Source organism: Camelina sativa, chromosome 17 (assembly GCF_000633955.1).
Source record: "Camelina sativa cultivar DH55 chromosome 17, Cs, whole genome shotgun sequence".
Classification (NCBI taxonomy): domain Eukaryota; kingdom Viridiplantae; phylum Streptophyta; class Magnoliopsida; order Brassicales; family Brassicaceae; genus Camelina; species Camelina sativa.
Genome location: NC_025701.1, coordinates 32,636,454 through 32,648,710, shown reverse-complemented (window position 1 = coordinate 32,648,710; position 12,257 = coordinate 32,636,454). Strand labels below are relative to the sequence as shown.

General features: G+C 36.6%; 3 protein-coding genes across 4 annotated transcripts in view; 2 read left to right on the top strand and 1 right to left on the bottom strand.

Annotated features, from left to right (window-relative positions):
• Window positions 1-1,183, bottom strand: part of LOC109129978 — a 1,353-nt gene extending 170 nt beyond the window's left edge. Inside the window, exons 1-5 of the mRNA XM_019239049.1 lie at window positions 1,068-1,183; window positions 618-973; window positions 482-534; window positions 244-281; window positions 1-171 (exon numbers count right to left, since the gene is read on the bottom strand). Of these exons, the coding sequence (XP_019094594.1) occupies window positions 1-171; window positions 244-281; window positions 482-534; window positions 618-973; window positions 1,068-1,081 (632 nt within the window). The 5' untranslated portion in view covers window positions 1,082-1,183. The remainder of the gene's footprint in view (window positions 172-243; window positions 282-481; window positions 535-617; window positions 974-1,067) is intronic.
• On the top strand, window positions 1,333-6,008 carry LOC104758671 (UBP1-associated protein 2C-like). 2 transcript variants are annotated; one of them, XM_010481578.2, is made up of 3 exons: window positions 1,333-2,280; window positions 3,706-4,149; window positions 4,756-6,008. In XM_010481578.2, the coding sequence occupies exons 1-2, from the start codon at window positions 1,447-1,449 to the stop codon at window positions 4,144-4,146; spliced, it is 1,275 nt and encodes a 424-aa protein (XP_010479880.2). In that variant the 5' UTR covers window positions 1,333-1,446; the 3' UTR covers window positions 4,147-4,149; window positions 4,756-6,008. The 2 variants fall into 2 exon arrangements, with proteins under 2 accessions (XP_010479880.2, XP_019094691.1); XM_019239146.1 differs by lacking the exons at window positions 3,706-4,149; window positions 4,756-6,008 and adding an exon at window positions 3,331-3,658 and having other exon boundaries at window positions 1,334-2,724.
• Window positions 6,299-8,515, top strand: LOC104758669 (malate dehydrogenase 1, mitochondrial). Its single transcript, XM_010481575.2, has 7 exons — window positions 6,299-6,677; window positions 6,795-6,968; window positions 7,131-7,299; window positions 7,470-7,531; window positions 7,645-7,766; window positions 7,870-7,987; window positions 8,082-8,515. The coding sequence occupies exons 1-7, from the start codon at window positions 6,435-6,437 to the stop codon at window positions 8,217-8,219; spliced, it is 1,026 nt and encodes a 341-aa protein (XP_010479877.1). The 5' UTR covers window positions 6,299-6,434; the 3' UTR covers window positions 8,220-8,515.

The following is a 12,257-nucleotide window of genomic DNA, read 5'->3' as shown; positions in this document are numbered from 1 at the left end:
CTTTCGTAACTGTCCCACTCGAGTTCTACTTCACCACTTCCTCCTTTCCTTGCAGCTTCTGCAATGTTTTCTGACCATAATGACGCGAACTTCTCCTTTAATCGCTTAGATCTTGACCGTTGTGCCCAAACTTGTTTCACTGAAGCCCTTATCTTCTCCTTGGTTTCATCACTGCAAGAGACAAACTTAGCTTTTATATATGCTTCTAACTTCAATGTGGTGTATAGTAGCTCACAAATCTACCTGTGTGGTTTTTGATGGTCAGACATCTTCTTCCGAACCTGCAAGATATTGAAGAGAGAAAACAAAGCTTTAAACTTATTTCACCAAAGCAGAAAAACAACAACCCAAGACACAACATTACGAGTTTGGCTTTTGTTTCTTTCACATCATATGGTTCTCACTTCTCACAGTAAACAATAGAAGATGAACACAACAAAATGGTCCCTGAATTGTATTGTAGTATCTTACTTGACTTCACCTTGGGATTTCTCAAAGCTTCGATTGTTCTCTGCTTGATTCGTCTTCGAGTATCTGTTAAGATGTTGTACCAAACTCACTACTCAAAGCCTCAAAGAAGAAGCAATTCCTATATGAAAAAAGCTCTCTTTATATACCTTCAGTGTGTTTCCTTCCTTTGTTCCATGGAACCTTTCCTTTATTTGCTAATCCAATCTTCCTTCTCCTCTCCTCTTCTTTAATAACCTTCCTATCACTATCAGCTTCAGTATCTTTATCCATAGCCTTCACCTCAAAACAACTTGGATTGACTTCTCTGCTATGAATCTCAAACACATTGCACAATGATGAACCTACAGATTTCAACTCCAATCCTCTAATAGAATTTAAAGAAGCAAGTGATTTGGATATTCTCAAACTCAAAGGTTCTTTGAGATTCCAATAAATCGAACAACCGCATCGGACTGGAGCACGAATCGATTGAAATGGGTATCTCATCTCCATCGATACCCCTCTGCCAACAACAAAAAAAACACACATCAACCAATATTTTTCAAATTGATTTCAAATCACAAAATGATATGTAGTGAGAAAGAAGAAGCACTCACATATGCAGCGACATTCCGATACGGAGATGAACCGGAGATAAAAAATTATACCTTTTTCTCAGACGCTAAGGTACTTTTCCGGCTAGAGCCATTGATGAAGAGGAGAGAGAGAGAGAGAGCGGGAGTAAACTAAACAGATAAGGAAGAAGATGGAAGGAACATTAATGGGCCTAAAGTCATTGGGCCTTATTTAAGGCCAAATTTTGTTTATAAAATAGGCATATTTCCTTTCTTATATTATACAGTATGAAACCGACTTTTATTTTTTTCCTTTAAAAGATTATTTTTATTCTTCTGTCTTCATCTTGTTCGTGTACCGCTCTCTCAAACTCGGGACTAGGGTTAAGGATTTTAGGCGAAAAAAAAAAACTTTCAGACCATGGATATGTTGAAGAAGCGAAAGCTCGATGAGAATGGAATCTCGATGCTAAACGAAGGTGTCATCGGCCCCGTTTCGTCTCGATTGATGCCACATGACGCTAGGAAGATTATCGAGCGGTTCTCTACTGATCAGCTTCTCGATATCTTACAAGAAGCTGTTGTACGGCATCCAGATATCCTCGAGATCGTTAGATCGACCGCAGATTCCGATATCTCTCAGAGGAAGCTATTCATCCGTGGACTCGCGGCGGAGACGACGACGGAAGGTCTTCGTTCTCTTTTCTCCAATTACGGAGATCTCGAAGAAGCTATCGTGATTCTCGATAAGGTTACTGCTAAATCCAAAGGTTATGGTTTCGTGACTTTTAAACATGTTGATGGAGCTCTGCTTGCTTTGAAAGAGCCGTCTAAGAAGATTGATGGACGCGTTACGGTTACGCAGCTCGCGGCGGCTGGGAATCAAGGTACGACGAACTCACATGTTACGGATATATCCATGAGGAAGATTTATGTTGCGAATGTGCCGTTTGATATGCCGGCGGATAGGTTATTGAATCAGTTTTTGGCTTATGGGGATATCGAGGAAGGTCCTTTGGGTTTTGACAAGATTACTGGTAAATCAAGGGGTTTTGCGTTGTTTGTTTACAAGACTGCTGAAGGTGCTCAGGCTGCTCTTGCTGAGCCTATGAAGGTGGTTGATGGTAAGAATTTGCAGTGTAAATTGGCTATTGACGGTAAGAAAGGAAAGCCACCAGGTCAAGACGGTGGTGCTGGGGTTGGTCATGGTCATGGTCATGGTCACGGTCACGGTCACGGTGATGGAATGGGTATGGTTCCTCCTTCTGGACCTTATGGCGCAGCTACTGGTGGTCACGGTGGACCTGCTGGGTTGGGTGCTTATGGTGGGTATTCAGGAGGAGCACCGCATCACATGAATTCCACACCATCATCAGTGGGTGTTGCTACTGCAGGTGGCTATGGAGGTGCATATGGTGGTCATTACAGTGCATACGGTGGTGCAGGAACTGGTGCTTATGGTGGTCTTGGTGCAGGATCAATGGGTGTTTCCGGTGGTGGTTATGGGCCTGGTTCTGGAACTGGGGCGTATAGAATGCCACCCAGTTCGATGTCTGGTGGTGGTTATCCAGAGAGTGGGCACTATGGACATTCATCAGCTTCAGCATATCCTGGACAGCATCAGCCTGTTGGTTCCTCTCCGGTGCCAAGAGTTTCTCTTGCAGGAATGTACCCCAATGGTCCTCCAAATTACTGAACGGTGAGACGGTTCTTCCTTACATCATTCTTTTTGTTTTACCTTGTTAGTGGGGCACAGCTTTTTTTTGGTCATGGTCCTTGCATTTTGACATATGCTTCACTTGTTTTTGCATAGTTCTTTTGCCTGTTGCTGTGCCTAGTAATATTGTTTGCTAGGAATTCTTTTGTTTTTATTAATTGTCTGCTTTGGGCTAGTTGCCTGTGTTGGGTGGTTTCTTGATGATGCAATGCCTGATTATGTTGTTACCATGGATTTATGTATTTACTTTGTTACTCACAGCAGATAACCAGAAAAGTTGCTCCTTGAACCCTTTTCAGTTATATTAGGCATTAGTACATTTAATTTCTTCATCTGCTTTGGCTTTCATTTATAGATAAGATACCCTAAGCTGTTACTCTTTCTGCAACCGTTATCATCATTAGCTTCTAGTTCCTCTCATATTCTCTTTTTAATTACCTTCAAAGTATGATTGGGTGCAGTACATTGTCCATTGGCTCCCATACATTGCTGGGGAGTTCTTGTTTTCTGCTTATAGTATAGTTTTCCATTTGAAGTGGCTTGTTTGTCTAATGACCAAATTAAGTTGTGAATGGATGTTTGATTCAGGTTTGTGACAGGGAGAAGATGCTTTTTGTGCTTAATGGTGATTACCTGATTGCAGCCTCTTTAAAATCTCTGGATTGATGAATGTATTGCTGATTTGATCTCTCTCTCTCTGCACTTGATCTGAATGTGTCTTGGCGTATGAAATGCCTAGTTGCTCTATGACTGATTATAGACTAGGATATCATCCTGTATTTCTTTCATAGACATAGTCGGCAGATTGATTTTGTTTGTCAGAGTAGTGAGAGTTTTTTAATAATAATATTGGTGTATTTTTCTTTACTTTGTATTGGTTAATTTTCTTTTACTCGTGTGAGTCTTTGCTACAACATAGTGACTTGTCTGTGATCTCTGTGGACATTCGTTTGNATGGGTATGGTTCCTCCTTCTGGACCTTATGGCGCAGCTACTGGTGGTCACGGTGGACCTGCTGGGTTGGGTGCTTATGGTGGGTATTCAGGAGGAGCACCGCATCACATGAATTCCACACCATCATCAGTGGGTGTTGCTACTGCAGGTGGCTATGGAGGTGCATATGGTGGTCATTACAGTGCATACGGTGGTGCAGGAACTGGTGCTTATGGTGGTCTTGGTGCAGGATCAATGGGTGTTTCCGGTGGTGGTTATGGGCCTGGTTCTGGAACTGGGGCGTATAGAATGCCACCCAGTTCGATGTCTGGTGGTGGTTATCCAGAGAGTGGGCACTATGGACATTCATCAGCTTCAGCATATCCTGGACAGCATCAGCCTGTTGGTTCCTCTCCGGTGCCAAGAGTTTCTCTTGCAGGAATGTACCCCAATGGTCCTCCAAATTACTGAACGGTGAGACGGTTCTTCCTTACATCATTCTTTTTGTTTTACCTTGTTAGTGGGGCACAGCTTTTTTTTGGTCATGGTCCTTGCATTTTGACATATGCTTCACTTGTTTTTGCATAGTTCTTTTGCCTGTTGCTGTGCCTAGTAATATTGTTTGCTAGGAATTCTTTTGTTTTTATTAATTGTCTGCTTTGGGCTAGTTGCCTGTGTTGGGTGGTTTCTTGATGATGCAATGCCTGATTATGTTGTTACCATGGATTTATGTATTTACTTTGTTACTCACAGCAGATAACCAGAAAAGTTGCTCCTTGAACCCTTTTCAGTTATATTAGGCATTAGTACATTTAATTTCTTCATCTGCTTTGGCTTTCATTTATAGATAAGATACCCTAAGCTGTTACTCTTTCTGCAACCGTTATCATCATTAGCTTCTAGTTCCTCTCATATTCTCTTTTTAATTACCTTCAAAGTATGATTGGGTGCAGTACATTGTCCATTGGCTCCCATACATTGCTGGGGAGTTCTTGTTTTCTGCTTATAGTATAGTTTTCCATTTGAAGTGGCTTGTTTGTCTAATGACCAAATTAAGTTGTGAATGGATGTTTGATTCAGGTTTGTGACAGGGAGAAGATGCTTTTTGTGCTTAATGGTGATTACCTGATTGCAGCCTCTTTAAAATCTCTGGATTGATGAATGTATTGCTGATTTGATCTCTCTCTCTCTGCACTTGATCTGAATGTGTCTTGGCGTATGAAATGCCTAGTTGCTCTATGACTGATTATAGACTAGGATATCATCCTGTATTTCTTTCATAGACATAGTCGGCAGATTGATTTTGTTTGTCAGAGTAGTGAGAGTTTTTTAATAATAATATTGGTGTATTTTTCTTTACTTTGTATTGGTTAATTTTCTTTTACTCGTGTGAGTCTTTGCTACAACATAGTGACTTGTCTGTGATCTCTGTGGACATTCGTTTGGGGTTAACCTACCTACAGAATCCTTTACTTGACATAAAGAAAGTGGCACTAGAAGATTTGCTGTGTGAATCATATGATTGACTGGTTGATTCATAGGATAAAAGTGTTGAACATGCACTATAGCAGCTTGATATACTGAGCAAATTGTATTGACTTTCATCTTTTCGAATCAGACATGGGAAGCCCTAATGTCTATCAGACATGATAAAAGTGTCTTGAAGAGTATGTTTCTTGCTGTCTGATGTTGCCATTGTTTGCTTCATATGATAAACAAATCTCTTTGATTCTTTGTGGTATATATGCCAATTTAAATGAGTTTCTTTCCCCCGGTTCCTTTTGAGTTTTTTCTGTCAGAGATTTTTAGTTTTTTCTTTCTTTCTTTCTTTCTGAAAAAGGCTTTGTTTGGGCAATATCCCATGGCCATGGCTACTGAATTTGACAGTTCTTGCTTTGGTGGCCACATTATTACGAGAAATTGGTATTAAATATTCTCTGGTCCTCTTGGTCTGAAGACAAAGACATTGATCTGATCTCGCTTCTTGTCCACAAACAGACTAGTCGAGTGTCATTGTTAGGAATCATTTTTTCACACTAACTTACATGACCGCTTTGGTCTTTTTGTTTTTACATTTCATTTGGTCCTTGTTTGGCGATTTCCCGGTGCAACCTTGGGGGTGCGGCTATATGACTTTGGGTTGTGTGAGGACGAGGACTACGACTACGAGACAAACTCTTTTCAAAACATGTAACCTTAAAATGTGTATCGCTTCAGTTTGTACGTTTCTTCTAATATAACCAACCATCTTTTTCAAAAAAAAAAATTGTGTATTTACCTATGTAAACCATCTTTAACAAGAAATTATTACCGAACGGTGTGGAGTTTCTACTTTTCTTTTTCCCTTTTCGAAAATGTAAATGTAATCTCTAATTTTGGAGCTTTCTAGTTAGCTTACCCGGTTTTGAAGTAAATTCACCTCTTTAACTGTAATGGATGGGGTAATTCTTTAGTGAAATTCGAAATAATCTGATGAAATTCGAAATAATCAGGTGTCCCATGCGGTTAAAATTACAAAATATGTACAGATATATTTCCCTAAATAAAATAAAAATTAAACGAAAAAAAACTTAATGAGAAAATAAAATTCCGAAAAAAGAGTTGAAAGCATTAAAGTAAAAGAGAGGAGGGAGTGGTATATATCTCATCATCAAGTATCCCCTCGAGTGTCTCGCCCAGCTTAGTCGTTCACCACATAAATCATTTCTTCGTAGCTCGTCTCTGTAGAAGAAACCCTAGATCCTCAATCCCCAACAAAAATGTTCAGATCTATGCTCGTCCGATCTTCTGCCTCCGCGAAGCAGGCGGTTACCCGCCGTAGCTTCTCTTCCGGATCCGTCCCCGAGAGAAAAGTCGCCATCCTTGGTGCCGCCGGTGGAATCGGTCAGCCTCTTGCTCTCCTCATGAAGCTTAACCCTCTCGTCTCTTCTCTCTCCCTCTACGATATCGCCAACACTCCCGGAGTTGCCGCTGATGTCGGTCACATCAACACCAGATCTGATGTAATTCTTCTTATCAAACCCAATTCATTCCCCTTCAGATTTATATTAGATTCGTTTCATTAGATCAAAATGTCTATTCTATGTGCGATTGACTTTGTCTCTTTTGTTTTGGGATAGGTTGCTGGATACATGGGTGATGATAACTTGGCGAAAGCTCTTGAAGGAGCTGATCTTGTCATCATCCCAGCTGGTGTACCAAGGAAGCCTGGTATGACCCGTGACGATCTTTTCAACATTAATGCTGGAATTGTCAAGAACCTTTGCACTGCCATCGCCAAGTACTGCCCTCATGTAAGCCTTCCGCTATTATACTACTGCATCTCAGTTGGTGGTTAGGTCTCAATTGTTTTAGATCGTGAATTTGCCCTCATTTCTCCAAGATTGTTGATATTTTGGTTCTGTTACATTTGGGTTTCTATCAAATGACGGACCTTTACGCTTATGTTGATTCAGGCACTTATTAATATGATCAGCAACCCGGTGAACTCCACTGTTCCAATTGCAGCTGAGATCTTTAAGAAGGCTGGTATGTACGATGAAAAGAAATTGTTTGGTGTTACCACTCTTGACGTTGTCAGGGCCAAGACTTTCTATGCTGGAAAGGCTAATGTCCCTGTTGCAGGTTTGTGTTGATGCCTTTTCCTCTCTTGCGTTCATAAGTCTTATTTCAAAATGTGTTCATTTTACGAGCTGTGTTCAAGGGTGTTGTCTTATCCATAAATATTGAGGCTTTTTTTTTTTTGGTGAATATAAATATTGAGGCTTTAATGTGAATGCTTTTTGTGTTTGCAGAAGTTAATGTTCCCGTTATTGGTGGTCATGCTGGGGTTACAATCCTTCCTCTCTTCTCTCAGGTTACCTCTCACTTTCTCTCTACTCAGGATGTGGTTGAATGTGCTTTGTATTACGGCTTACGACTACGGTTTAGCTCAGTTCGACTCAAGTTTTTCTGTTTGTAAACATGTAGGCCTCTCCTCAAGCCAACTTGTCAAGTGATGTACTCACCGCCCTCACTAAGCGTACCCAAGATGGAGGTACTGAAGTCGTGGAGGCAAAAGCAGGAAAAGGGTCAGCTACATTGTCAATGGCGTAAGTATTGTGCTTGGTCTTTTCATATTTGTTCTTTCTTGTAAAACTTTTCTTGAATCTACTTTTGGTTCTTAACTTACTGGAAATCTGATTATTATCACAGCTATGCTGGAGCACTATTCGCTGATGCATGCTTGAAAGGACTCAATGGTGTTCCAGATGTTGTAGAATGCTCATACGTGCAATCCACAATCACCGAGCTTCCTTTCTTTGCCTCAAAGGTAATCCTCAAAACTTTAGCGTCAAGCAGACATTGTACACATGCTATGGTCTCATGACTCTGTTGATGAATGTGAGGGTTTGATTGTGATTCAGGTGAGGTTGGGGAAGAACGGTGTGGAGGAGGTTCTCGACTTGGGACCACTCTCAGACTATGAGAAGGAAGGCTTGGAAGCATTGAAGCCAGAACTCAAATCCTCCATCGAAAAGGGAGTCAAGTTTGCCAACCAGTAATTAAACCGAGTTGACTCGGTAATTTTTTCCAGTTTTCCAGCTAGAGCCTCCTTCATCGGGTTGTATCAATAAAATCCATGTTTGTGCCTCCATTAGTGAACCATAAGGCTCTTTGGTTCATCACCAAACACAGAGAAAAACTTTAACATGTCAAGTTATGATTTTTTTTTTCTTCCTTTTGGAAACCATGCGACTTTCTTTTTTCGTGAACAAGAGATCATCAGTGTGGTTGGTTCCTTAATACTTCGTCTGTGTTACCTTACTTTCCATCTTCCTGATGTTACATGTATTCTCTTTTGGGCTATATTTTAATTTCATGCAAATGAAAAAGAGATGATTACAGGATATGTGATCTTCGTTGGCATTTTACTAAAATAAACTCAGATAGAGCTTGGTTTAGACTTTAAAAGATTCCTACCACATTCTCGAAAACGAAACGATTACGTGCTTCCCATCATCCCATGCATATCAAAATAAGTAAATAACCAAGGGAATGGTTGGAGCGTTCCAAATTAAAAAAAAAAAAAAGAAATCGTGTAGAATAGGGGAGGAACAACAGTTCATAAATTTGGAATTGGAGGTAAGGCCCATATCCTTGAGTGTCTCCTTTTCATCTCAGTTTCTACAAAATTAGAGAAGCATTCTTCTATATAGACTTTTCGGCCCATATCCTGAATAACCAAAACTAGTTTGTTTGGTAACACAACTTGTGTTACACAAGTTTCATCTTCTTTTTTCGTCTGCCCTCTCTTTTCTTCTTGTGGTTATTGTGACTTTCATAACAACAACTACTATATTTCTACAGTGACATAAAAAAAGGCTGATAATAATATAACATCTTTCGACAAAAAGGTACCAGCAAACTGAACCAAGGCATCGTCCTTTCTCTTTTTTAAAAATATATTAACATGGCACATGCGTTTTTATCATCCGTCAACATTCGTCTATGCTTTTTACACTAAAATTGCAAAACGGATTATTGGATTCCATGATCGTCCTTTCTATACCCTTTTCACGTAAACTATATAAAATGCCTCGACATATATGATGATATTAACATATATTCTTTATTCTTTGGTGTACTTATGTGTTAGATTTATATTATAAGACCCTTGTAAGTCACTCTAATAATTACCGGTAGTGTGTTTTAGTGTATACTGCCGTTTAAGACCTATGTTAATGTCACGTTTGAGGAAGCACTACTTTACCAGGTAACTCTCTCTCAACAATTAAACAATTATGTAAAATTATAAACAAAAAAAAATATGAAATTGTATATTATTTCCCCTGAAAATGACAAATAGTCAAATCTATATAATAATAATAACAATCTCAAAAAATGCGACTAACAATTGTGTTTTTTCAATCGTACATTTTGGAAAATACGACCAACAGTTGTGTTTTTTCAATCGTACCTTTTGGAAAATACGACCAACAGTTGTATTTTTTCAATCATACCTCTTGGATATTTTCTGAAAAGTCGTGATGGATCAATAAAACGGTCATTTATGAAAAAGTACAGTTGTTCACTGTAAAGTTGTGTTGATTGGAACATTCATATCTTTGAAATCTATATATATTTGTCTATTTGAACTGTTTTCATTTTTTTGGCCATAAAACAAAATCAACTAAAATTTCAATCTCAACGGTTTTTACATTCTAAATTATCTTCTAACATTCATTCTTTTAAAAATCAAGAAATTCCTCTATATATAATAGCAATCCGAATAAATGCCACTAAAAGTTGTGTGTTTTTAATCTTTTGGATAATTTTCTAAAAAAAACTGTAGAAAATTTAAATTGTATGTTTTACAAAAAATTGCGATTGTTCATTGTAACAATTTATTTTGTAAAGTTGCAACTGTTCATTGAAGAGTTGTGTCTATTAAATATTTGTATCTTTTGAAATCTATATATATTTGTCTGTTTGAACTGTTTTCATTTTTTTTACCATGACACAAAATAATATAAAATTTCAATTTCAATATTTTTACAGCTCTCTAAATTATTCTCTAGCATTCATTCTTATTAAAGTAAAGAAATTCCTCCAATTCTTGATTAAACAAAAGATTTTTGGAATGATGAATCTAATTTACAACTTTTAGTTAATTTTATACATACAAATTTAATGAAAATACCTAGAGTTTTTTCGAAGAGTTAGATGGATTATATAATGAGCTTTTGGATTTGACTTTTGAGTATGGTAATAAAGATGTCTTCTATTTAAAAGCAGTTTATATGAGTTTGTAGGTATAATCAAGTGCAAATACAACAGTTGCAACTTTTCATAATACCTTTTCGTAAAAAAATTGTTTTTATTTGTGTTTTTAAAAATTCAAACGGTTGTATTTGTTCATTGTAGAGTTGTGACTTTTCACTATATTTTATTTATATTTTTTCTTCACAACTTTTCGTTCTAATAGGTGTATCTATTTAAATAGTCATGCCTTTTGAACTTTCTTTATATATGTCTCTTCATCATTAACTAACAAGTTTGTTGAAACAAATTTTCCATTTTATGTTAAATCTAAATAATTGAATATTAATATCTAGTATTCAATATTATTATATAATCTAACTAAAATTTTAGAAATGATTATATCAATAGAGAAATTTAATACAACTTAATATAGAATTTACAGTTGCGTCTATTTATCGTAACTTTTCGATAAAAAAATATTTTAATATTTAAAAATAATAATAACAAACTGAATAAATGCGAACAACAGTTGCGACTTTTCGTAGTACTTTTTGTAAAAAATGATTTTATTATTATTTTTTTAAACTCATTAGTTCAATATTCTCAATTATGATCACTTTGTCATAATATTTTTTTTAATTTTACTCTTTACCATAATTCTTCATAAAAATATTTCATATTTATAATACTTTAAACAATATGTTTTACAAAGTTGCGTCTATTCTACATAATATTTTTTGTTATAAGTTTTCATTTTGAAGGTTATGTTTTTAATAACAATTTATGTTTAATTTTTATGTATTCAAACTATTCTATTACATTCAAATAATTTCATAATGTATAATTTTTAATTTTAAATTAATTTTTTTTTTAAAAGTACTTCCCCCGCGACATCGCGGGTGGTCTGAGTTCTAGTACAAACTAATAATTATGAAAACGAATGGACGAATATGAATTATGGAATTTTCACGATATTTATTTTATTTTATTACAGAAAAATTGACAATGGAAAAACAGAATGAGACTAACAAGTTGACAAAACAGCTGTTTCTTATTTTTTTATATTATTATCGAACATAAAATAAACAATTTAATACAATAAAATTTTAAATGAAAGGAATTTAATATCACAAAAATAACTCTCTCTTTTTTTTGTTGTTGTTGCCATCAATATCAAAAAATAACTCAAGGCGAGAGAGATAAGTGAGAATGACTGTGAGGGCGATGGGGAGTGTACTTACTGACACACAATGCGATCAAAGAACAGAACAACATTATTAACTAAAGGGCTATATTCGTAATTCTATCAGATTGTACACTTGTAGAGAGTTGGTGCATTGAAACACACTCATTTGAAGTGGTTTCAATCTCGTAAAATACATTATTGTCTCATTCATACAAGTTCGTATGAATACGTGTATTTAATCAAAGATTCGAAATATAAGACATGGTCGGTGTATAATGGAGAAGTGGTTAGAAAGAGAATTTATATAGTTAGGACAAGAATATGACCAACAAAAAAAAGTACAATATTCTAAAAATATTTGATATAATCATATCATTAAATTTCATTTTTATAGGGACTCGACTTAAAATGGGTTTGCTGAAGAAAGAGATCATACACAATTCTGAAAATATTGTAGCACGTCCTAATTCTAAATCCGTGGTGTTGCAAGTATGGTGAAGCATTTTACAGGGTGTATAACCTCTAAAACCAATACAATTTGGATTGAGGAAAATAGTTTATATATACTACCCAATTATTAGTGTCTCCAACTCTCCAACAACAGATGGAATGTTCGAATTATATAAGCTATACTAATAAACATGTAAAAATA

Bases quoted from the DNA above. Each gene is read 5' to 3' on its own strand.
- LOC104758671 (XM_010481578.2), top strand. From the start codon at position 1,447: ATGGATATGTTGAAGAAGCGAAAGCTCGATGAGAATGGAATCTCGATG.
- LOC104758669 (XM_010481575.2), top strand. From the start codon at position 6,435: ATGTTCAGATCTATGCTCGTCCGATCTTCTGCCTCCGCGAAGCAGGCG. The intron at 6,969-7,130 runs GTAAGCCTTCCG...ATGTTGATTCAG, and splicing joins TCGCCAAGTACTGCCCTCAT to GCACTTATTAATATGATCAG. The intron at 7,767-7,869 runs GTAAGTATTGTG...TTATTATCACAG, and splicing joins TCAGCTACATTGTCAATGGC to CTATGCTGGAGCACTATTCG.